Consider the following 25228-nt stretch of genomic DNA (forward strand, 5'->3'; position numbering starts at 1 on the left):
GGTTCTTTTATTTTTTGCTTACTCGATTTGCAGATGGACATATTCCAGGTACTTGTTAAAGCAAACTAAAGTTAGATCGGTGTCCTGAATTCTATTTCAAGTTGATTTCTAGCCATACAGAAACGTATTTTCACAGTTAAAAGTGCTTCTTGAACAGTCTTGTCTACAGCTGAAAGCGAATCAAGATGCAGACTGACAAAACTGTAGTTATTCATCCACAGACATTAACTTAAAAACTTCACAAACTTTACTTAGTATATAAGAAATAGTCTCTTTTACACACTGAAATGCACGTAGTGCTCATTCCTTTACGAAGGATTTACATCACTTCTCATTGTGGTTATCTGTAAGATAAGGATTGCCAAGGCAGCAGATTGTGGTTGCATCTCTAGTGGGCCACCCTGCAGTTTGAAGGCTTTGCCTGTAGAACACAGTCCCTTGAATGTTCCCTTGGAAAGTCACAAGCAGATGTCTATCATGCTGCAGCTAATTCATCATTTGCCATTACCAGTTCATCACAGAAGAGCACACTGGTCAGTGTAGGTAGTTTCCTGGAAATATTTAGTATGGAGGATATGTCGTATCTTTATTTTTCTACAGAGCAGAGCAGTCACACCAACCCCATCCTCCTTTGAAGAAGTGCACTTTGCTCTTGCCTGTTCAGGGCTTGATAACTGGCTAACTCCAAAGTAAAAGTTGCTGAGCCTGATGTTAAAGAACGCAGAACTGTTGAGTAGCCCTGAACAAAAAACAGAAAACATGTATCACCTAATTTAGGGCACAGAGAAGATAAACTAGCTCTTAAATGCCTAGAGAAAAAGGGACAGAGTCTTAAATATACTGCAACATTCCAGTATTTTTTTTTAACATCATTAAAAGCGCAATGCACACAAAAATTAACTTTGTTTTGTCATGTTCTTTTTTTTTTTTTAACTATTGTGTGTAAAACCAGCTTTTACTACTGCTCTGGCATAAAACTGAAAGCACACCATTTTAACAAACTGAATCATGTTCAAAATACTACTAAGTTTGCAAGCACAGAAACAAAACAGGCTCTAAATCCATACAACCTCTGAATGACTTGCTTTAGACCTCCAATAATTAAAATACAATTAAAAACATTAATTCCAAATTTGCTTATACATAACAGGAAAAGTGATCTGAAGTCTGTAAGTCTTCTTATGCATTACAACAATTACGTACCATCATTTCTGCTAGTGGAACAGCAGCAATCACAACTTTGTTATCTTGACGACTCTGGATTTCCTGAATACTGCCTCTTCGTTGTGCAAGATCAGCAAGTGCTGCACTGAGATGATCTTCACTTACTGTGATTTCTAGGCTCATCAGGGGTTCCAGTATTTGAATACCAGCTTTTTTCAAAGCCTGCATGGAAATGATGGAGAGTTATGCCAAATTCTTTTTCAAAAACCGACATAAGAAATGCCCACACGGTTCATTAGTACTGCCACTCAAATTTTCTACCTCCAAAAGCTATAAATCCCCCAAGCAAGAGCTACGCTGTTCAAGAACAATTACCAGACAATGATATACCTCTTTTTCCCAGAGATACATCACGCTCTTGTGCCCTACAACAGCCTACAGCTTTGCTATACCTTTTGCAAGCAACGGGAGATGCAGGCTGATATCATTGTGTTGGAGGTATCAGGATGCACTGTCAGTGACTGCACTGTCACGTCTATATCCTGAACAGGGAAGCCTAGCAAGGGTCCTAACAAGAAAGAAAGAGAAAAAAAGTGATTAAAAAAGACACTTTCTTTTCAGAATATTATGACACAGAGGAGGAAAAAAAATAAAGTCTCAGGATCTCGCCTTTCTCTTTCCCTTCTCCTCCTTATGTCCAAGGGCATGGCTACTTGTTATTTCATTTTATCATTACACAGCTTTGCATATAGACTCATAACTTCTTTATTCTCCTTATCAAAAGCATGGCTAACGATTTTCAGAATTGAAAGTTCCTGAGCACACTCATCCAAACAATTGTTCTCAAACTGTCTTAAAAGTTAAAATACCTAAAATTCATCTGCTAAAACAAGACATCAAATGAAACAAAGAAAGTTATGGAGTCTTTTGTTTAACTTAAAAGCAGAATATCTTCTGTATTTCTACAGAGAGTGACTGCAGGAAATTCCCAGTATCAACACATTACCAAAACTGCAGTGTTAACTCGATTCCATAAAAGATCACCTGCCTCTCTAGTAACCTATACAGTTTAACTGACTACAACTGAGAAGTCTTAACTAGACCAAAAACAGTGTTAGACTGGATGTGGTGCTTGAACCAAGTCTGAGGGGGGGGAAAAAAAAAAAAAAAAAAAAAAAAAAAGATACACACAGCTTTTTGCTGCAGAACACATGGCTAAATGGATTTTTAAAGGAAAAAAGCCTTTAGTGGTAAGAATTTTATGCTGTAGACTGCACAATTCTGAAGTCTTCATGGTGTGTGAAAAAAGCAGTCAAGACTCATTTCACAGCCAGATACAAAACAATTTTAAAAGAAACACCACATGCTGCCTCTTCAGCAGTAACTCTCTTTTATTAAATCACTACCTGTTAGTGAGAGTAAGGGAGAGTCCTTTTGTCACAAATTACTAAATAATGTTTTAAACTAAATGTAAGAGACAGTTCTTAAGAGACCCCACACTTTACAATTAGATAAGGCTTTTTCTTTTGTTAACATATTAGTACATGCACTTCATATACTTTCATGAATTTACAGAAAATTAAAAAATAAATAATATAAGTGTGACATTGACATGTTGGCCAAAACCAGTTCAAGTCACACTGCTATGCTTTACAGGATGTCATCAAACAAGTATCTTACCTATTACACTAGATCACAAAAACATACCGAAGAAAATGAATATTATAATTTGACTTAGAAGAAATCAAGCTTAAAACCAAAGGCACGCTGCCTTTGCTGGTATGGCAAAAGGGACATGTGGCCATTTTTGTAGTTAAGGAAATTCCAGAACTTGGTTTGTACCTGAAGTAAATTCATCGGTAATATGTTTTCGCTTTCAAGCTACCAGATTTTTTTTTTTCCTCCCAGAATCATACATTATTGATTCTTGCAGAAAAATTAGACCAGTGTAGCTGTTACAGCACTTCCTTTACCTTGAACGCACGAATTCGTGATTCCATTTTCTACTGCTTCCTGGAGTTCTTTGGGTAGCACTTCAATGACACTCTCAGCATACTGAATGATAGGTTTGGTCACCGTTCTTTCTCCTGACACAGGCCTCACCTCTAGCTCTGTAGTCACAAAGTGTCTTTTATCTCCTACTACTTTATCCAATACATCTTCAGGAAACCAACAGGAATTTGGTGGCAAAGAAACAACACATAAATAAGTTACTTTCAGATGAATTTTAAGCAATTAAGTACAATGAAAGATCTTTTCAAGTAGATCACGTAACAGAACAAGATACAAGGTATTTCTTAGATTCCTTCTTCTTACCTGTGGCTTGTGCAGCATTCAGGATGGTTTCTCTGTAGGCTATCTGAAGTGGTCCCAAATACGTCTCTATTCCATATTCACGTTTGATTCGGTCATGAATGATCTCTATATGCAGTTCTCCCATGCCACAAAGAATGGTCTAATGAGATGACAGTTAAGAGAGAGGCAGAAGAACATAGAAAACTCAGGTTTTCATAAGAACTGTTTATACTAGGGCTCATGGGCTCTTAATACCTTCTTAAAAATATTTCAAATTCTAAGGAGCCTTGAGAAAAAAAAAAAAAAACAACGGGACTACTTGATGTCATGCCAGAAACATCCTAAGTGACACAGCAATTCCTGCTGTAAAACCACTATGTAAAAGAACATCTTACATTAGCTTAAAGATTACATAATTCAAATTCTTCTAACTTCGTGAAGAACTCTCAAAACATGCAGAAAATAGGATGACCTCCTTTATTCTGTAAAGTATATGCACACAGGGTTCAATTTTAGCTTGTTTAGAGGCTCACAGCTTTGTACCCACAAGATACGAACACTGAGATAAGCTTTTCATTCACAGTAATCTAAGTACGTAAACTAACTGAAGAATGGTCCTGACAGTTCTAAAATAAAGTTTAATTACAAGGTGAGGAATAGAAGATTCATCTTACCTGTCCTGTGTCAGGATCTATTTTCACTTTTAAACTTGGATCTTCACGCTGAAGGCAGCTCAATGCATTATCCAAGTCTGTACATAAACAACAAACACCATATCCAAAGAGGCTTCAGTAATTTGAGAATCACAGTGAATCCCTAAACAACACTTTCCTTGTAGGGTCATATCTTATTCTCAGAAGTAGTCTAACGGACCCTAGAGAAGCATGTATTTTTGTAGACACTCAACTCAAATTACACAGAACTTGCAACTTCTCTCCAACAAATTAACTGCATGCTAGAGAGCTTCCGTAACTGATTAGTCTTCCTAAATAGCAAAATTTAATGACACCAAGCAAAAGCTGAACAATCTCCATGCAACATGTAGAGACAGAAGCTTTTGAATAAAATGACCTCACTTTAAAATAATAGCTTAAAGGAAGAATAGCCTGTTTAAATTCTATCATGAAAAATACATTTTTCCAAGTCATATTTTACACTTGTATAAAGACATATATGAAAATTTAAGTGTTTCACCAAACAGTAAAAAGCACCATTCCCTTTTTACAGATGAGAAAAATAGCCGTCTTATATGATTTACCTACATTTTTACAGATGAGTTCAACAAGAAGTTAAAATGCAAATATTTTTTTCTGATTCCCCATTATGTTGTACAATTGGCAACGAAAACAGCTATAAAAAAGAGCAATGATGGAAAAATAAACTCACAGCTGAAACTGCATTTATCTACTTCACAGAATTTGGGAAAAAAAAAAAAAAAAAAACCGTGACAGAAACAACTTGCAACCCAGCAGCTCAGACTGCAAGACAGGTGGTGCAAAATCCACATTCTACCTTGCTCCATGCCATCATACTACAGTGGTACTTATTTTTCTTTTGCCTTCACCCTCCAACCATGCTCAGCTTTGTTGGAATGTCAATAGATGGTAAAAACTTTCAAACAGGTTCTCTGGTATAGACTTTTGTGGAAGACACTAAGATTAAAGGTCACACTGCATAGATAAACCCTAACTAGACATACAGCAGTTTTGGTAAGAGGAGACTTTGCACCACACTATAAAACTGTGAATGCTGTCGGAAAAAAAGCACAGGATAGCTCAAGGCTAGCTGTACAGAGACACTGCACAGCATCCTCGCATAACTGCAGCAAAACAAAGCATGATAATAAGAAAGGAAGGAGAAAACTTCCCATAGGGAAGAGAGCATATGTACAGGAGGGGGAACAGCTGTTTATGAGGGTGGATAGTTATAGGACAAAGGGAAATGGTTTTAAACTGAGACAGAGGAGGTTTAGGTTAAATATTAAGAGGAAGTTTTTCATTTAGAGGGTGGTGATGCACAGGTTGCCCAAGGAGGTTGTGGATGCCCCATCCCTGGAGGCATTCAAGGCCAGGCTGGATGTGGCTCTGGGCAGCATGGTTTCATGGCTGGCGACCCTGCACATAGCAGGGGAGGTGAAACTAGATAATCACTGAGGTCCTTTTCAACTCAGCCTGTTCTATGATCCTATGAGACAAATGCCTCTATGGCTTCAAAATTAAGAATTACGGCTTTTCTGAAACACAAAAATCACTGGAGTAGTAATAGCAAAGAGTACTGACAGCCACAATCTAAAAGGCCTTTCCTCCTCTGCAGCTACACTGTACCTTGTTGCTTGGCCATTGAAGGAGGTTCAATGGTACAGAAGAAGACAGGCTCCGGAACCTCAACACCTGCCAGCAGAAGTCTCTCTACGTTACTGGTGTTCCTCTGCTCTCCCCCAGCACTCCTTCCAGCTTGACGTGCTGCAGCTACAGCTGAAGCTTTTGATGACACTAGCGTATCTCCAGTGGCACTCTACAGATCAGTTCCCAGTGATTCCACAAGAGAGGAAGCAGCAGGGGATGGGGGGTTGTTAAAATGAAACCACAGTCATAGAGAACAGTACATCGGTATATGAAAACGTGCTTATGCATTCCAGAATAGCTTACATTTTGGAAATTCTGGGCAAATGATATCTATCCAGATTGCTCAGGCACTGAAACACTTTGGGAGCATGAAACAAGTATATTTCAACTTAAACTGCTGTTTTTTTTTAAAATGAACTTTCAATATCACCCTGAGGCCTCCCTAGGGCATTACGCAGCATTGGTATCGTGAGAGTTACATTATAGATATAAGGTTAGAACCCTACTAAAATACAATGTCTTGAGGTTCAGCTCTTTCCACATATCAGCACAGACTTTCTCACATCATTTATTTACATGTCTGCACTGTAATTTTTCAGATTAGGAGGAAGTAATTATGTATACTTAAAATAATGCAAATTTGCATATGTAAAAACAATCAAGATATACTTGAGATACAGAAGCACAGAGGGGAAAGACACACTAGTAAAACAAGCTTTCTTTAAAAATAAGTATTTTCAATTACCTGTTTTAAGCCAACAGCAAGGGCAATGTTTCCAGGCATTAGTGATGGTATTTCAATTTGTTGATCAGCAAAAGGCAAGAGCAGACGGCTCATTCTCTCCCTGTACATTAAATCGTTTAATTGTTCGTGACTTCAACAGACATCCAAATGCTACACTAACCCACAGCCTGCTTGTACTCACGTGCAACTTTTGTTAATATTATATACAGCCGACTGAGGTTTCAGTGAACCTGAATAAATGCGAATGAAAACTAACGGTCCACGACACTTATCATGGAGAACTTTAAATGCCAGGGCACACAGGTCATCATCATTGTACCAATGTCTGCAAAACAGAAGCCACGACAAAAAGCACACTTGTAGGACTAGCCCACTTCAAACCCACTCTTATATAATTGTCCACTGACTTAAGAACCTGTATATGTCTAATTGCAATATTAGCAGAGACATTTTAGATATACATTTTAGATATGCTAACTTCAGCTTACCCAATTCTACCATTCTAAAATATGGCAGAGGTCATGTGACTCAACCAATACTAGAGATGATCCCTGGACTCCAACACTCCAACTGTAAAATGTCAGTATTCTCAGACTAAAAGACTGGAACTCTAATTGCACAGCAGGTTCAGTACTTGGTAACTTTTAGGTCTGCACATCTGTACTGTTATTTAACAACTAAAACCAGTAAGCATTTGCAAAGATATCAGTGGTCAATATTATTTTCTCTCTTTGCACTTTTTCTACTTGCTTTTCCTTTTTGTTGACCCTCCCTTTCTTACTCCACTTACAGAAACTCATAGGAACGCTCATGAGGTGCGGGCAAATACATAGTAATAGCATCCAGTAACGGCTGCACTCCTCTATTCTTCAGTGCACTGCCACAGAGCACTGGTACAGCCTTCTGAGCTAGGGTGACTCTGCGTATAGCAGACCGTAGCTGCAAAAAAAGAAAGAAAAGAAAAAAGAAAAAAGAAAAAAGGCTTTCTGTTTAGTTGTGAACAGCATTTTAACTTCAGCATTCCAGCTACCAGATATTACTATCAGATTTTGCTCACGTACTGAGGAAATGACAAACTCTTTTGTAGATTTTTTTTTTATTTACAGAAAAAAAATTAACAAAGAATGTTTACTACTGGTAAATAGTGCCTTTTTAAACTTCATTAAGCATGACAGTAAGACTATTAATGTGTAAAAAAATGCCCAAGGACAGTCTAACAGACTTCAAACATTGTACTCAAGTACCACTTTGACATGTAAGTTACTACCATGTAATCAGCAGGCTTTGCAGTTAGCAGTAAGTGTTAATAAAGTGATTCCAGAAACTGGGAATAAGCAGGTTATAGCAAGTAATGCACACAACACTGAGTAAAAAAGATGACTGGAGCTACCATGTTTGTCTTGGGCAGCAGTGTCTGCACGGACAGTACACTGTGCTGTTGCAGGGCAGTGCCATCTGCAAGCACATGGGTGGCTCATGGACAACCAAGCTACTTATCAGAACTGCTGTCAGTAACTGCTCTTGCATGCACAGTGCTGCCCAACAGCTCCCATTGGCTGGAGACAGCCTGCAGAGGCCCAGTTCTCAAGTCCAGTAAAGATTAGTTGCTTCATTAAATTACTCACGAGGATCCTGTTTCAAGATTTTAAACAACGGTGGTTTTTGCTTGTCTTTCCATTTGAAGATGTTAATCACACTGATTATAAGCTTTGCCAGCTTCTACTCCTCCATTTAAAAGTACCTATGCTCCATTGTTTTAGTACAGTCATTATATCCCATATATTTGGGCCCCTCACTGCAAGAAAGATATTGAGGCCCTGGAACGTGTTCAGAGGAGGGCAACAAAGCTGGTGAGGGGTCTGGAACACAGGCCATATGAGGAGAGGCTGAAGGAGCTGGGAATGTTCAGCCTGGAGAAGAGGAGGCTCAGGGGAGACCTCATTGTTCTCTATAACTTCCTGAAGGGAGGTTGTAGTGAGCTGGGGGTCGGCCTCTTCTCTCGTGTCATTAGTGATAGGACCAGAGGGAATGGTTTCAAGCTACGCCAGGGGAGATTCAGGATGGACATGAGGAAGTATTGCTTTTCAGAAAGGGTGGTCAGGCACTGGAATGGACTGCCCAGGGAGGTGGTGGAGTCACCAACCCTGGGGGTGTTCAAGGAAAGGCTGGATGTTGTGTTGAGGGACGTGGTTTAGTGGGAGCTATTGGGAATAGGTGAACGGTTGGACTGGATGATCTCTTAGGTCTTTTCCAACCTTGGTGATTCTATGATTCTATATCGTGTTGCATTTATAAGTTCTCATCTTTCCTATGTAACAATTTTATTGAGAAAGCCCATTTATTCCAGTACAAATTTGACAGGCATCAATATGTTATTTATAGACAAGAATAATTAATTTATTCACTTCTACCAATTAAAAAAATATTTTAGCAAGGCTACCATTTTCCAGTCAGAGCATGCGATGTGCTGCCAAATTCAAACTACAAAAAAAAAAATCACCCTTTTTTATCATGAAAGTTTTGCCTCACCAGTTTCAACATGTAGTGTCTCAAGAGCCAACCAACTGCTAGTGACTGAAATGCTACTTTTGTTAGTGAGACTCTGTAGCTCAGACACTCCGGGCTGATCCTATCTGGAAATTTCATTTGTGTTTCTCTAAAGTTTTTTGCAGCAGCCTGTCAATGAAGATCACCCATAAAGGTTGAACTGTTACAGCTGTGCCCTGCATGTTTGAGAATTACCAATCGTATACAATCGCATACAATTCATATTAAGCTTGAATGTATCTTGTCCTAAGTTCACAATACCATAGAATCACTACAAAAACTGGTGAATGCACAACTGTAAAACCGTATCTGCAAATGCCAAAGGCAAAGCAGTCTCAACCTTCAAAATGACAGACAGAGGAAATTTATTTATAAATAGCAAAAGGTAAACATTACCTTGTTGGATGGTACTAGATCAAAATTTTCGCTGTGTTCTCCTAGAATCAGTTCAGCAAATTCATCATCCAGATCTGCAACCTTCAATAGAATAGTTCTGCCTTATTATTTGGTAGACAGTAGTTTCCACATTATTGGTCACAAATCTTAGATATTTAGAAAATACAGCAAAATAGAGAAGGAATTAAGCTTTTAAAGATATCAGAGATCATAAACTTAAGCAACACAGAAGATACATTTCACATCTCCTATCTCAACTCAGTTATTATAAATTTTCTTTTCAGATTTATGAGTATCACTTAAATTTCACATTAAAAAATAAACCCTTCACTTGTATTACAGAATGTCACTTATAAGCAAAACTGTTTAATCCCTCTCTCAATAATGCAACTATTGTGAAAGCTAAGCAAAGCATGTTAAATTATCTTTTAAAATGCAGTATTTTAATTATATTCTACTTGACAGCATAAGCTAGATAGGACAAGCTTTTGCTGTCCTTCCCAGTGTTTAAGGCTTTTATACTGCTTCTGCAGAATTAATATCCTCTGAAGAAGAAAAGCAAGAGCCTTTACAGAACCAGTTTTACAGAGAAAATTATGCAAATACTAGTTTCAAAAAGCACAAGGGAAAAGAAAAGTCATCATCTTAAAGCTACTGTCAGGCATGACATCAGTAGGAGAAAGAATGTTGGGATGTGTCCCCAAAAAAATGAAAAAGCCTGCAGCTGTATTTGACAGCCATGGAGGGCACAACTGAATATACTTTGAACTGTAAAAAAGCTGAAATCTGAACTAAGCAGAAAGTGACTTTTGTGAGCCAGCGAATGCAGCTAGAGAAAAAAAAAATGAAAAAAAAACAACAAAACAACAGATAAGCCTTCAGGGTATTTTGACCTTATTCATGTCAGAAGCTTGGAGGTCTAAGAGATCATCTGTGTTTTCAAACTGTTCTAATTAGCTTATTAATTAAACATATTTCAAACCTTGAGTCACACACACCATTGCTCCACTGCACATCCACTGAGGTACTATGCTCCCTTCAGTAGCTACAACAGGAATTGACCAAATATTGAAACAAATCTTTGATAAGCAATTAGAAGTCTAATTAAGCCAACAGATAAAACATGAGAGAAAAAAAATCTTGTGTTTATTTGGTTAAATGAAAGCCAAATTTACCAGAGATGACCAGTAGTCAAATTACTAAATTTTACATTTTAAATTTTTGTTAAAAATGAGCATTATTAAAGTAGATCAAAAAATATTTTAGGAATAGGAGGTTACCTGAATTATTACACTACTGGGCCACCCCATCCTACTTCAGGAAGGGCCCAGAAGTTAAGAAAAAAAAAAAATACAGTAAAAAAAAAAAAAAGATTAAAAACCCACTGTTCTTATCCTGATTTCTATCTGAGATTTCTTAAGAGCAGAGGCTGAGCAACAACATTCCCATTTAAAACCTGAATATTCTGAAAACGAGGTGTATTTCACTGAGCTCGGAGCACATCAAAATGGATCACACGGACTGATGTTTCACGTGGAACAGAAAGCCCAGCATCACCTATCATATCTAGCAATATGTGATCCAAATGCTCATGGAAGGCAGTTCTCAAATGGATCAAAACCTCTGACAAACAGAACTGTTAACTTCTTGTATTTTTGCATATAAAGCACTACATTTGGATGTAACTGCTACTACATTTCTAAGGCTGTATAAAAGCAATTAAAGTTCTAGGCTGCAGAAAAGCAAACAGGTTAAAAAAAAAATCACCCTTTTAACTTGGAGATCAGATGTGCTTGGAATCTCTCAAGTAGAACCAGCTCTTACCATTGCATTTACACAGAACAAAATGGAACTTTTAAGCATTAGCTTGAAGAAAAACAGTCTGGAAAAAACTATTTCAAAGATCCTGCATAGCTCACAGGCACTCTTTCTTTCACTTTATTATTCTTCAATGCTTCTAAACTGTCTCAAGTCTGCAAAGCTTGTTAGATGCTAGGATCAAGCAAACCATGCTTCTATTGCAATTTCTTCTCATCTCTCCAATGGACCTTATGGATGGATCTGCTCTTTATGAGATCCAGTTTCCTCTAGCATAGCATTTAGGGTCACTTGGAACAGACCCTGACATCCCATCCAGTTTCTAGCTGTCATTCCAGAAGGGTATGAATAAGCTGCAGGTTCTGGGTTTGAGCCCAATGTGAACGTTCCAAGTATCTTTTGGGATCTAAGATGGCAAAAGATGCCATGTGAACCAACTTGATACTAAATTTAGGGTCTATTTTTTAGGAGCTCACTACTTATGAAATAGGGAGTATTTGCCATTTTGCACAAGTAACATCCAGCAACATCCATATTAAGCATGTTCTGCCATCACATGTCACAATATGCACTAAAAGTCTTTTATCAAAGAAAAGCAAATAAAGAAAATTTGAAATCGGTTTATCAAGGACAAACGCAGTACCTTGCACCTGTGACAAAACAAGTCCATGTACTAACACAGAACGGGGATCAAATACCTAGGAAGTAGGCCTGTGGAGCTAAAGACAACTTCAGGTCCTGCTTGACCAGGGAGAACAAATCAGCAACACACCCTCTGACAAATGCTAACTGCAAAATGGGCTGTATCAGCAAGAGTACTGAGTGGATAAAGGCAAGCAGTTATCACCAGCTTCTCACCTTCTATTTGTGAAGCTACATCTTAGACACTGTGGTTTTAGGTTTCCCAGCACAAAAGAAAGACAAACAGTGGGAAATCCAACTGAAAACCACAAGGTGCTATGTCAGAACACAGTGGGACACCCACAGAGATGAGTGTGTCTAACTTGGGAAAACGAAGGATGTATATGCTGCCTCCTACTACCCACGACATGAAATGACTGTGGGACTGTTTTAGGGAAAACAAAGGCAGATTCTTTACAGAGAGAGGTGCACAAGGAAAGGAGTGGAGCATTGCCATAACAACTCAGGAAATTTCCATACAGACAAAAAGAAATAAAGTGTTTGCAAAAATGATCAAACACTGGGATGTTGCCTTGAAAGATGCAATTTCCATCCTTAGAAACCTGAAAGCACAGCTGAACAAGGGCCAGAGCAACCCACTCTAAAGCTGAAATTAGCCCTGTTTTTAGCAAATCACTGCACTAGATGCCTTCAAAGGTCCCTTTGTTCTAAATAACTGTTTTAAATGCATTATGCATTTACTTTAGAACTTTACTTGTTCTATTAAGGTATTTCTAGCATCCTGGACTTCTTGGAACAGGCTGGGATTATCCGACTCTATCAGTGGCTTTTGCTCAAAAAATATGCCATCATCCAAATCAGATGTAGGCTTCCAAATCATTTGCTCCTTAGTCACAACGTCAACCAGTCCTCTGAAGGTTTTGGCTTCCCCAATGGGCAACTGAAAGTAGAACAGAAATTTTAGAGAGTTGAAAAATAATAAAGGTGTTCAATTAAAAAGAAATGCAGGTAAATTTCTAAGCTTACCTGTAAAATCAAAGGTTTTGTCTTCAACTTTTGTTTGATACTCTCAACAGCATATGCAAAACTATATTAAAACAACAGATATTGTTACAATAAATGTAATGATACAGTAAAAAAGTTTACTCTTATTTGTTGTAAGAAGTACTTCCACAATTACACAACATATGTAACCAAACAATTAAAGATGTGTACAGCACATATTAACATAAAACACCAGTTCTGTGCTCAACAGAACATCTTCAACTTGATCAGAAACGTTCTCTTATGAGGTTTTTAACAGTGATTAAAACAACTGTATGAATACCTTGCCCTGTTTTTGTCCATCTTGTTCAAAAAGCAGATTCGTGGTATCTGATGTTTGTCTGCTTGTCTCCACACCGTCAGAGTTTGGGCCTACACAAAAAGGCAAAACGGTAACGTTAGTATTGACAGAGGAACTACACACACATTTCCTTAGACGAGAGGTCAAGCATCTTTTCTTCATCTTGTGTTCCTGCTGCTGAGAGACTGAGCTCAGAGTAAGAGAAGGGAATTGTGCTTAACGCGTTGTGACAAGCCTTTATCTAGACAGAGGAGCTCCAGAAGCAGCTCTGTCACAGCTCCTCCTTCATCTGTTGTCTTTCCTCCACTAAGGGTACAGAGAAAAGAGAACAAGGAGAGAAGATAAGCACTGCATGGGATCTACAATGAAGTTATTCACTGGAGTGTGGTAGCCTACACTTAAGGCTTAAGATACTGCCAAAACACTTATACATGTACTCATGATGCTACACAGAGGACACAACAAATTAGTGTGGTTAAGCTAATTATTGACATACTGCTGAGTCATTTTTGAGGCTCATTCAAAGCTAAAACAGGTATGCATGAAAATCAGTGCAGATTTAGAAATAGTCTGCTATCAGCAGATGGAAATAATACATTTCCTACACGTTTTCAGAAAAAAACAGAACAAAACAAAACACAAGCAGCTCTAATTTTTTGTTGTTGATGGCTGTGGAGGGTTTCAGGCTCATACACGACACTAAGTAATGCTTTCCAGTAGTATGTTAAAAATGTGACTAACACTGACCAAGACTTCCCTCATCCTTTACCTAGGGAAAAGATACGTATTAAATTAAGTGTTCCACATGACATGTAACTTTTCTATGGAACTGAAGCATCAAGTCAAAGTCAAACACCAGCCGGGCTACACATCTTCTGCACTATGCCCCAGTGAGCTTATTAAACAGGGCACAGTGTGGTGGTGGTGGGGAGAGGTTAATTCTGGGTGAAAATGATTAATTTTTTACATGGAAGCAGAAAATGAGATGTGAACAGATGCCCATTTCTATCCACAGCTGGAGCTAGCCAGAAGCCTTCACATCAATCTGCATTTGTTAAAAAAAGCAGAACAACAAAACAGCACAGTAACCAAAGCAACAATAGATAACAGACTTTAGAGAGAACCCTGTTTATTTCTCCCTCATTACCATAGGAATTCCTATACACTTAAGGTAAACATTTTAGCCTCTTTTAATTTGGAAATAAAAAAAGTCATTTTTACCTCAACACCAGCTGAAGCATCAAACACTGCAACTGCTCCATCCAAGACTCTCAAGCAACGTTCAACTTCCACTGTGAAGTCCACATGACCTAAAAAACAATTGAAAAAACTCAAATTCACAACCTGAGTTACCATTATCACAACTCACACAGGCAACATCTACAGATCATTGCAACTTTTTTCTTTAATGTTTAAAAACACGTCATAATTACTGTCTTACCTTTCAGAGAATTCAAGTCCTTGAAAGACACAGGCTGTTCTTGAGCTAACCTTGAACAAGTCAGACCAGGCTGCAGAAAACACTAGCTAGTCAAAGGTCAACAGAGCTCAGTACAGGCTTATTTACTGCAGCAATTCAACCAGCTAAATATCTCACTACATTCAGGACCTAAGTTCAGCAATGCTTCACCTCCTCTACTCTTCCACATCATTACAAGAGTAGCACTAAAGCACAGTACCTGGGGTGTCAATCAGGTTGATTCTGTAGTCCTTCCAGTCAAAAGTAACAGCAGCAGATTGAATGGTAATACCACGTTCTCGTTCTTGTACCATAAAATCTGTTACTGTGTCTCCATCATCAACATCTGTGAGCAGGAAACAGGGTTACAACTGGGTACATAAATAATTCAAAGACTAAGCTGTCTTGGAATAAAGACAGTGAGATATTTGGAAATACTCCCCCTTTCGTAAACGATCAAATTATGGAAACTTTTCTAAGTCATGGAATTACAACACTGGACCATACACCAGGTTGCCAATGCAAGGAACAAATCATTTGTAAATTGAAAACAATCGATTCCATCAACTTTTTTTTCGTTTTTAATCAAAGAAATACACTGTGTAGAAACTTAGAAGTTAAGCAACACTGTGAGAAATTTAAAAAATTACAGCGAGGTCCAAAATCATGAATAAATGACACTTTTGAAATGAGAGGCTGCACTCTTTGTACACAACCTGACATTTTAAAATTTAATAGTTGAAACTCAAAGTTAGAGATAGACTTCGGTTTAAAAGCTAAGACTTTCTATTATTTTTATTTTTAATAGAAACAGAGAAAGTCCCATATTTTCAAACAAGCATATCACCAAGGTCACTCCCCAAGGCTCACACCTTCTAACATTCTCCTGTGTAGCAGAGGAAACGCCACTAAATTTAAAAGGTCAAAGGCACCGTAAATGAAGGCAGCTTTGATTTTCTCAGTCTTAAAAGATTTCAGTGAGAGCTGCTGCAGAAAGGAATTCTTCCCTTTGGTAGGACTTAAAATACAGATTAGTTTTTGGTAATCTGGCCCCTTGACACATCAAAACGAATCCAGAGGAGCAGCTTTGCCAAAACAATCAACGAACAACGCATAAAACAAAATAAAGTTCTGAGTAAGTGTTAAATAAATAACAGTGTACGAAAAACAAAAAGAAAAAAATGAATCAAGAAGCTCTCAACTGCTTTAGAACTACAAGTGCAACCACATTCAGACACAATAGAAAACACATAACAATTTCATTAAATTGAAGAACAATTTTGAAACAGAAGGCTTCAATGCTAAAAATTGTACCACCAATCTCACTGCATGAGATTGCCACAATTGTCAAATCTCTCACAGCTATGGAAATACAAATATATATATATTGCTAACCTCCAAGTGTTCTTATGTATCCAGAGTAATACAGCATTCTTTCTGTTGTTGTTGTTTTCCCTGCGTCAATATGGGCCATGATACCAATGTTACGGATTCTGCATAAAGTAAAACCAGCCTTTAATGTGGCACTTTTTTCCAGTGATGTTTTTGGCACAAACAATTCACACTTGCTAAGCATACCACACAAGATGAATAGGGCTTTTTCCTGTCACTTAACTGATAGAATACATGTGCTGATTCCGAAGTACAATAGCACTGAAACGGTGAATTTTCTTCTCAGTGGCAATACTCAACAGTTCTGGAACAGGTTTCCACACTTCACTTCTGTACCTGCTTAACCTCATTCTGCACTCACACGTCTCCTCTACAGATGGAAACAGCCCTATCACCTTCTTGTATGTTCCAACACCTAAATCCTAGTGACTAGAACAGTCCATTGCATGTATCACAGAATCACAGGATCACAGAGGTTGTAAGGGACTTCTGGAGATCACACTGCCCAGTCCCCTGCTAAAGCAGGTTCCCTGGGCTAGGTTGCACAGGAAAATGTCCAGGTGGCTTTTGAATATCTGCAGAGAAGGAGACTCTGCAGCCTCTCTAGACAACCACGTTCCAATGCTCTGTCACCATCACAGTAAAGCTTTTCCTCATGTCTGTATGGTGCTTACTGTGCTGCAGTTTGGGCCTGCTGCCCCTCTGTCCTGGCCCCATCCACTGACCATAAGATATTTGTAAGTGTTGATATTTATGTCCCAAATCTAGCTTGCAAGTTTTCATGAAGTTGTATGAGATTTTGTTCAGACAGATCTTTTCTGAGGTACCTTGCCCAGAGGCTTCCAACCATTTCTTCTCATTGCAGGCTTGTAATCAGCTGCCATCATTATGATTGGCTGAATTAGCCCTCAAGACAGAGGTACCCCTCATGTCATTTCTGTGACAGCCCAGCCCCTAATTGCTTTGCCCGTATTAATTAAGGCCATCACCTCTACAGCTAAACACAAGGAATACAGTGCTGCCCATGGTGGTGGACTGAATGCCAAGAAGCTCCTCCACCTCATTTAGATCTCTCTGACACTCACACTGAAACGTCAGAAAGTTGAAAACAAGGAAGTGTGAACTGCAATTTAAAACATGTATTTAAGTAACACCAACAGCAACAACCCTTGACATTGTACCACATCAGTTCCTCTCACTATCAGTTACATAGGGAGAATAAGCTGCAATGACGTACCTGGATATATGAGGATTAACGACAGAACGCAGAGATTTAACATCTCCTGGAGACAAAGAAAACAAAAAAGACTTGTCAGACTGATCCCAACAAGAAATTATTGATTTTAACAAAATTAAGTGAATTAAGAAAACTCCTAAAAAGCTTATCTGAAACAAAGATTCAGAGCCACAACTCTTGAAAACTCCTAATTCTCACCCATCCCCAATTACTAAAGATCTGTATTTCACTTTCAAAACATTTCTCACTCTCTTTCACACATGGAACTCTTCAGAGCTTTAACTTGGAAACAACAGGAAAAAAACAACACAAGGGAAAAAAATATCGCCAGACCAGTGAAGTCTTACTCTGCAGAAGCAGTAACTAATCAGGCCACAACTCTCTTCTGCCCTAACTCTACAAAGAAAAGAGAATGATGGTTACTTCAGACTTCCTTCTACTCAACCATAGATGTCTCTCTTTGCTTTTGTGCAACATGCTGGCTATCATCAATTAGCCAATGACCTATTAATATTAATACTTCAGGCAATTGGACAGGGATTACTGCATCTTTCATAGCTAATCAGGCTTTTTATCCACCTGTTTTATCCCTTTTTTTTTATTTCCTAATCTTTATACTACAAAACTACTGAGAAAACAGCAGCAATTAAAAACCATTCTTCCCAATCCTTGAACCTTTTAACCACTCTGTGCTTCAAATGTCAAATATTATCAATGAAATTTTGAAGGCGTTTTTACTCACTTCTAAGTAACTCCTAGCAATAAGTCATAAATTAAATTCAGAAGAATAAAAATACAATTTGAAAGCATACTTGGTGGAGAGCTGTAGTTCCTTTCACTGCTGTTTTGCTGCATCACACTTAGGACTATAACTTTTGGCTTCCTGAAACATGCATGCTGGCAATGGAAGGAAATAGAGAACACACACAACTGTCACAGTAGGGAATTAATAATCATAACTCATTATTAATTCGTAGGCATAGAATCATAGAATAATAGAATCAGAGAATGGCCTGGGTTGAAAAGGACCACAATGTTTCAACCCCCTGCTATGTGCAGGATCACCAACTACCAGACCAGGCTGCCCAGAGCCACATCCAGCCCGGCCTTGAATGCCTCCAGGGATGGGGAATACACAGCCTCCTTGGGGCAACCATAGGCATAATTTTTCCAGTTGTACAGAACAAAATATAAATGTGATCTGAATCAACTGATGCTCATTAGGTATTTACATAAACTGAAATTACCACCAGTGTGGAAGCAGCAGCACGGCCTGAGCTTAAATAAGAGTGCAATCTCAACAGTATTTGGGAAGTCCAGTAAAAATGTGTGATATTGTCAAAACAAGCTGTCAACAGCCACAGCATTTTATACATGCCTAAATACCATACAAATGCAACAGCAAAAAATGTCGTGTATCAGAGGTGTTTAAAAGACTTTAGAAAAAAATAACACAACTTCCACATTCTGACATATGAGAAGCCCAACCTCAACATGAGTTTATGTCACTCGTTTTATCTCCAAAGACCGAAATAAAATAAAATGAAATAAAATAGTTTACTCAGTGTAACTCAGATGATCTTTCTAAACTCAGGCATTAAGTATTAAAATCTGGGAAGGCGTTTACCTGACTGCACAAACTTGACAATTTCAGTGCGTTCACTGAAAACTTCCTCATGATTCTCCACATTCTGGCTGCTGCCTCTAAAGACGTTCCCTGCCAAAAAATAAAATAAGATAAGCACCACACCGAAGGCCTGCTTCTTTCTGGAAGCTGTCCTTTGTGGTCACTGTTTTCACACGACCAATAGCTTTTCACCTCGGATCGCTGTTTCTCTCGTCAGACTGCAGTCGAAGTGCTGCGGGACCTTCAGTACACGGCACAGCCACACACACTCAGGGTTTGCGAGCGCAATGCCCATGGAAAGCCGCAGCCAGCAGCGCAGAACACGCAGCAATTGCGCATTGCGCACGGAGTGCTGGTTCGGGAAACACACCCTTTTGCTCTTGAAGGTGGTGAAAAGTACGCTTTTTAAAGCAGACAAAATCAGACGCTACATCGCCAAAGTGCCCCAGGACGCACCACGGTCCGCCGCACGGCACAACAGCGCCGAGCCACACCGGAAGGTGCGCTGCTCATTGCGCTCCCCCGCGGCCACCCCGCTTTACTCAGTCCCACCTCCGACTGACAGACACAGGCGGCCGAACAGCCACTCCGGCCTTTTCTGCCCGTTTCGTCCCTTTCTTGCCCCACCGAGCCGGGCCGCAGCCCTAGGGCCAAGCAGAGCGACGCCTGTCCCCAAGGCGGAACCAAAGCGCCGCGGGGTGCGTTTCCACCCGGGGCGGCCTGAGGAAAGGACGGCCCTTTTCGCTGCGCAGGGGCGAGCGGCGTGGAGTGAGCTTGACGTGCGGCCGCCGCCATGGTACGGCCGGGGGCCGGGGCCGGGGCCGGGGCCGGGGCCGGGGCCGGGGCCGGGGCCGGTGGTCGGGGGCCGGGGACGGCGACGGCGACGGCGACGGAGGCTGGGGACGGAGGCTGGGGACGGAGGCTGGGGACGGAGACGGCCCCGCTGCTCCGTGCGGATGGGGTGCCTCCCGGTCTCGTTCCGGCGGTGTGAGGCACTGAACGCGCTGTCCTGTGCCCACAGCCGCAGAACGAGCACATCGAGCTGCACCGCAAGCGGTACGGCTATCGGCTGGACTACCATGAGAGAAAGAGGAAGAAGGAAGGGCGCGAGGCTCACGAGCGCTCCAGGAAGGCCAAGAAGATGATCGGGCTGAAGGCCAAGCTGTACCACAAGCAGCGCCACGCCGAGAAGATCCAGATGAAGAAGACGTGAGTAGCGCTGTCCTGACATTATGTCTCTGCACGGCGTCTGCGGGACTGAGACAGCCACAAAGGCCTGGCTGTCAGCTCCGTGGCCCCTTGTACTTCTTACATATTGCTTAAGTTTGGGACAGAGTGCTTAAGACGCTTCTGATGTCCTCTCTCCTCAGTGCCTTTTTTTTTCTTCTTTTTTAAATCATTGCAGTTAACGACTCTGTTCCTAAAAGCATTCCTTAGTACGTGTATTAATTAGCAGTAGCAATTGCAATAATGTAATCGTGGCAGAATGCAAAAACTCTATATTGGCTTTCAGTCTAATGGTAACGACAGCAGAATATGCTTGGCTTTGTCTATTAGGCCCTTTGCTTTAAGCCAGTTCCTCGGTAAGTCTTGTATTACAATCTGAATGAGCTGACAGGCTTCAGAGGGCTCTAATCTGCCAGCTGTCTTGTTTAGCTTCCTATGAAAAGCACTTGGGCACTGTTCCTTAAATGTAAACTCTGTGCTTACTTTGAAGAATATTTTGAATAGGCACAACCTAAGCTATTATATCTCAAAATTTGCTTCTTTTCCGTTCTTAATACTGTGTTGTTGCTGTTTGTTTCTCCTTGAAGAATTAAGATGCATGAGAAGAGAAATACAAAGGAAAAGAATGAGGAAAAAACACCTAAAGGAGCTGTACCAGCATACCTGCTAGACAGAGAGGGCCAGTCCCGGGCTAAGGTTCTCTCTAACATGATCAAACAGAAACGAAAAGAAAAAGCTGTAAGTAGCTGGATTAAAATTCGATACTTAGTATTACTTATGGTGATGATTATTCTGTTATTGATGCTTAAGTGGCATCCAGCTTACAAGCAAGGTCTGATTATTGATCTTGTACAAAAGCTAAAGCTTTGAATAGCATAGCCACCTTGAGCAAAGTAAGCAAATGCAAAGTCTTGATTTCCATAAGCTTAAATGCTAATTAAAATAAGTGGCTATTATAAGTAGCTATTAGTTGCATAAAACACATGGTTTACAGCTACTCTGATCAGTTACATTTTATTTTGTACTTTGATTATCCTGTTTCATTTAGAAATGGCACATACCTAATGACAGATGTGTTTCCTATAGGGGAAATGGGAGGTTCCCTTGCCAAAGGTCCGAGCACAGGGAGAAACAGAAGTTTTAAAGGTGATTCGTACAGGAAAGAGAAAGAAGAAGGCCTGGAAGAGAATGGTTACAAAAGTTTGTTTTGTTGGAGATGGCTTTACTAGGAAACCTCCTAAGTATGAACGATTCATTCGACCAATGGTAATGTTCTTGAAACTTTCAAATGTTTAGGTAGTAATTATTTTAACTGTTTTGGGTTTGGCAAAGAATCACACAAAATGGCTTTGGATAGAAGGAACCTTAAAGAGCGTCTAGAAAGCTAGATGGAGTAGAATGAAGTTTCATCTAGGAACTTCCTTCTACGATAATGCACTTGATTACTACTGATTTAAAATATTTGTGTTACTTTCCTTTCTGAAATCTGAACTTAGACTAGCTGGAGGTACCCCTGCAGTCTCTGTCTGCATTGTAATATTTACATTCTGTCTCCCGTAACTGAGATGACATCAGTAAGTTAAAGCCATGAGTTCTCAAATTAACATGGGAAGATCTTCAGCAGAAGCACTTCAAAAGCTTCTTTCTTCTTCAAGCTACTAGGATTCTGTCAGCTGCAGGGGCTAACTCTGTTGTCAGACTCACGTACTCCCTCCTGATTTGTTAGCTAAGCTGAATGCATAGTGGTGACAGTATGCAAAGAAGCTGTTGTGTCTGCTTGGCCTTTCCTTACACAAATACAAGTAACAGTGTGCAGGCCTTAGCAGTCTAGCAGCACAGAAGAAAAATCAGATTCATTATGACAGTGTAGTTTATTTATATAAATACTGAGTAGAAACCTTGGATAGGTTCTATTGATACACAAAGTGATACTGTATTTAGTGATAAAGACCGTATTACAGTGTACAGGTACCTAGACAGAAAGAGGTGTAATAGGTGAGTGTTTAATAGTTCACAGCACATGAAAAGCATTTTCAGGTTTACAAGTATAAAGGAAAAAAATTGTCTGAAAACTGCTAATGCTTTACAATAAACACCTCACTTCTTCATGAAATGTGCTTTACTTGTGGAAGTGATTATTCTTCTTTTATTACTGTTAAAAAAACTGCTTTATGAAAATAGCTGTTTAAAAAAAAAAAGTACCTAGCTCTGTCATTAATCAGGTTGTTAACAAGCCTTCTATAGTAAGCAAATTACTTTCTGTTTTCTGGCTTGTTTCATTCTTCCCTGTTTCATAAAATGCATAAATCTGAGGATGTAATGCTAGAAGTGTTAAATTAGCTGTGAGGCCTCCAAGTATATACTAATGTTTTCTAACACCTTGTGCTACAGGGCTTACGTTTCAAGAAGGCACACGTGACACATCCTGAACTTAAAGCTACTTTTTGCCTGCCTATCCTTGGTGTAAAAAAGAATCCTTCTTCTCCTCTGTATACAAGTTTGGGTGTGATTACCAAAGGTACTGTCATTGAAGTGAATGTGAGCGAACTGGGCCTCGTGACACAAGGGGGCAAAGTCATTTGGGGTAAGTTCTTTATCCAGTAGCAGCACTTCAGAAAAAGCTGTAAGTCTTTATTGCCTGAGTGTACTGTGAAGCCCTTGTAAAGTGTCATAATTTATCCCTGTTGAGTTTTGGTTGTAGCAGAAGCAACAACCGGGACAGCTTTGAAAAGTTTTAATCTTAGGCTTTCAGTTCACACTTTGAACTTCAAATTAGGTGAAGATCAGAAGAAGGACTTCCAAGACATAAGCAATCATATCAAGCAATGTTACAAGGCCATTAAGACTTATCCATGTGAATTATGAATGATTATATGGCCATGTTTTCAGTCATGTGCACAAACATCTTCATCGAATCTGACTAACTTCTCTAACAGTGAGGCTGACTTGACTGTGACAGAACCTATGATTTTTATGAATTCCTCAAGGTTCTGGGTATGTTATAAAGACAGCGTGAGCAAGATATTTTGAGAACTGAAGTTTGCAGCTCATCAGAAAGCATACTTAGATTTGTAGTGCATTCAATTTTGAAACAGCAATTCCTTCCACTTCCAAGCGGTCTTGTGGATTAAATTTTCAAAATGGAAGAATTGTAATTTACTATGTTAACTTTTAATTTCCTTTTCCCTTTAGGAAAATATGCTCAAGTAACAAACAATCCAGAAAACGATGGCTGTATTAATGCAGTTCTGCTTGTCTAAGTTGTTTGATAGTACACACTGGACACTGCCTTCCACCAAATCAGTGGAGTTTCAACAATTTTGGAAGATCTCTGGAACCTTCAATCAGTCAGGCATGCTGACCCCTTAAGTGTGCCAGAAAAGACTGTTCAGATTTTTATATTTAAAATCTGTTTATCTGACCATTGTCTGAATAAAGAGATTCAATTTTTATGTTTTGCTACTATGTTATGGATTTGATCTTAACCTTCATGATTCTAGAGCAGCAGTCAAGCAGCTGAGATTACTTTCTATAAATATTTAGCTCACATCCCTAGTGGCAGCCATTATCTGCTGTGATGGTTTACTGTAAAGCTGAAGTTACAGAGATAAGAACTTGCATCCCGCTGCATACAGTAGAGGTGGAAGAATGCAGTCTTGCTGCAGACTGACATCAGAAATTTAACTCTCAGTTTGGTATTTGCCATGGAGAAGGATGGGTTTGGATCACAGGTGCTATTGTGAGTGTGCAGGAAGGGAAGCATGTTAGAATCATGGAATGGCTTGGGACCTCAAGGATTATTGGGTTGCAACCCCCCTGTCCCAGGCAAGGCTGCCAGCCACTAGATCAGGTGCTAGGTTAGGTTGCCCAACACCCCATGCAGCCCAATCCTGGAAAACCTCCAGGGATGGGGCATCCACAGCTTCTCTGGGCAGCCTGTACCGCTGCCTCACCACCTGCTCAGTGAAAGACTTCTCCCTGACATCTAATCTAAATCTTCCCTCTTTTAGTTTCAAGCCATTCCCCCTTCTCCTATCAGCCTGTGTAGAAAGTTGATTTCCCTCCTGTTTGTAATATTCCTTTCAATATCAGAAGGCAGTAATGTGAGAATGGCATAACAGTACTGATATTACAATTCACCATAGCAATCTTGGGTGCTTTTAAGAAACATTAAAGTGAAACTGAAGTCACAAGCATCAGCTGGTAGTGTGTATTTAGCTTCCATCTTCAAAATACAGGAAAACAAAAACTGCTTTTACACTGACTTCTTCCAGTCAAGAATTTTGTGGTAAATAAACTAGGTACCATCTATCACTACAAACACACACTGATATACACACCATTTATTCCTATTCTTACATAGTACTTCAGTTCAAGCAGAGGAGCTTTTAAGCACAAACTTGAAGTAAAATCTTCAACTTTTTCCAGTTTATGAGAACCCTCTGATTCCCCCAACATTGTAAGAGGGAACCTTCAAACAAAGCTCAAGGTTCTTCACAAGCCAAATTGTAAGTAGTCTGGGGGGTTGTTTTTAAACACAAGAGGCAGCTACCTGCACCTGTCATGCCTGCAATAAGCTACAGGAATAGGCAGTCTGAGTATCAGATGATAGCAAATAAAATTTGAAAGGACCTGCTGAAACTGTCTAAGCCCCTACTTAAAGCAGAGTCAACTATAGTGGTCTGAGGACCATGTTCAGACAGGTTTTAACGATCTCTAGAGATGGTGACTTATGATGGGCAATGTGATCCAGTGTTTGACCACCCTGAGTATAAGTTAGGAATCTTAATGGAATTTTCTTCACTCCGGTTTGTAGCCACCGCTTCTCATTCTGTGATTCTGTTACTGAGCTCCACTAAGAATCTGGCTCCATCTCTACCCTCAGAGCAGGTATTTGTACAGAAGGGAAAGACGTCCGCTTCCCCAGCCTCAAACCTTTTAACTAAATTCTAGCACTCTCAGCCTTATGTGCAAGTGATGCTCCAGTCA

At 39.6% G+C, this 25228-nt stretch overlaps 2 protein-coding genes across 2 annotated transcripts; one reads left to right on the top strand and one right to left on the bottom strand.

The window, feature by feature from the left end:
* Window positions 1-610: 610 nt before the first annotated feature.
* GFM2 (GTP dependent ribosome recycling factor mitochondrial 2) lies at window positions 611-19807 on the bottom strand (the record flags this gene model as incomplete). Its single annotated transcript, XM_079548640.1, has 21 exons — window positions 611-739; window positions 1204-1386; window positions 1617-1732; window positions 3138-3323; window positions 3481-3619; window positions 4134-4210; window positions 5784-5973; window positions 6550-6649; window positions 6731-6874; window positions 7340-7488; window positions 9493-9573; window positions 12707-12892; window positions 12979-13039; window positions 13280-13368; window positions 14519-14607; window positions 14977-15102; window positions 16152-16249; window positions 17386-17431; window positions 18198-18282; window positions 19013-19102; window positions 19565-19807. 21 exons carry the CDS (start codon window positions 19805-19807, stop codon window positions 611-613), a joined length of 2607 nt encoding a protein of 868 aa, XP_079404766.1.
* NSA2 (NSA2 ribosome biogenesis factor) lies at window positions 19775-23499 on the top strand (the record flags this gene model as incomplete). The annotated part of the gene is made up of 6 exons (XM_079548641.1): window positions 19775-19808; window positions 20034-20221; window positions 20827-20977; window positions 21326-21505; window positions 22631-22823; window positions 23432-23499. The coding sequence occupies exons 1-6, from the start codon at window positions 19806-19808 to the stop codon at window positions 23497-23499; spliced, it is 783 nt and encodes a 260-aa protein (XP_079404767.1). The 5' UTR covers window positions 19775-19805.
* Between the last annotated feature and the right edge of the window lie 1729 nt (window positions 23500-25228).

The sequence above is a fragment of the Tetrao urogallus genome, assembly GCF_951394365.1.
Source record: "Tetrao urogallus genome assembly, chromosome: Z".
Lineage (NCBI taxonomy): Eukaryota > Metazoa > Chordata > Aves > Galliformes > Phasianidae > Tetrao > Tetrao urogallus.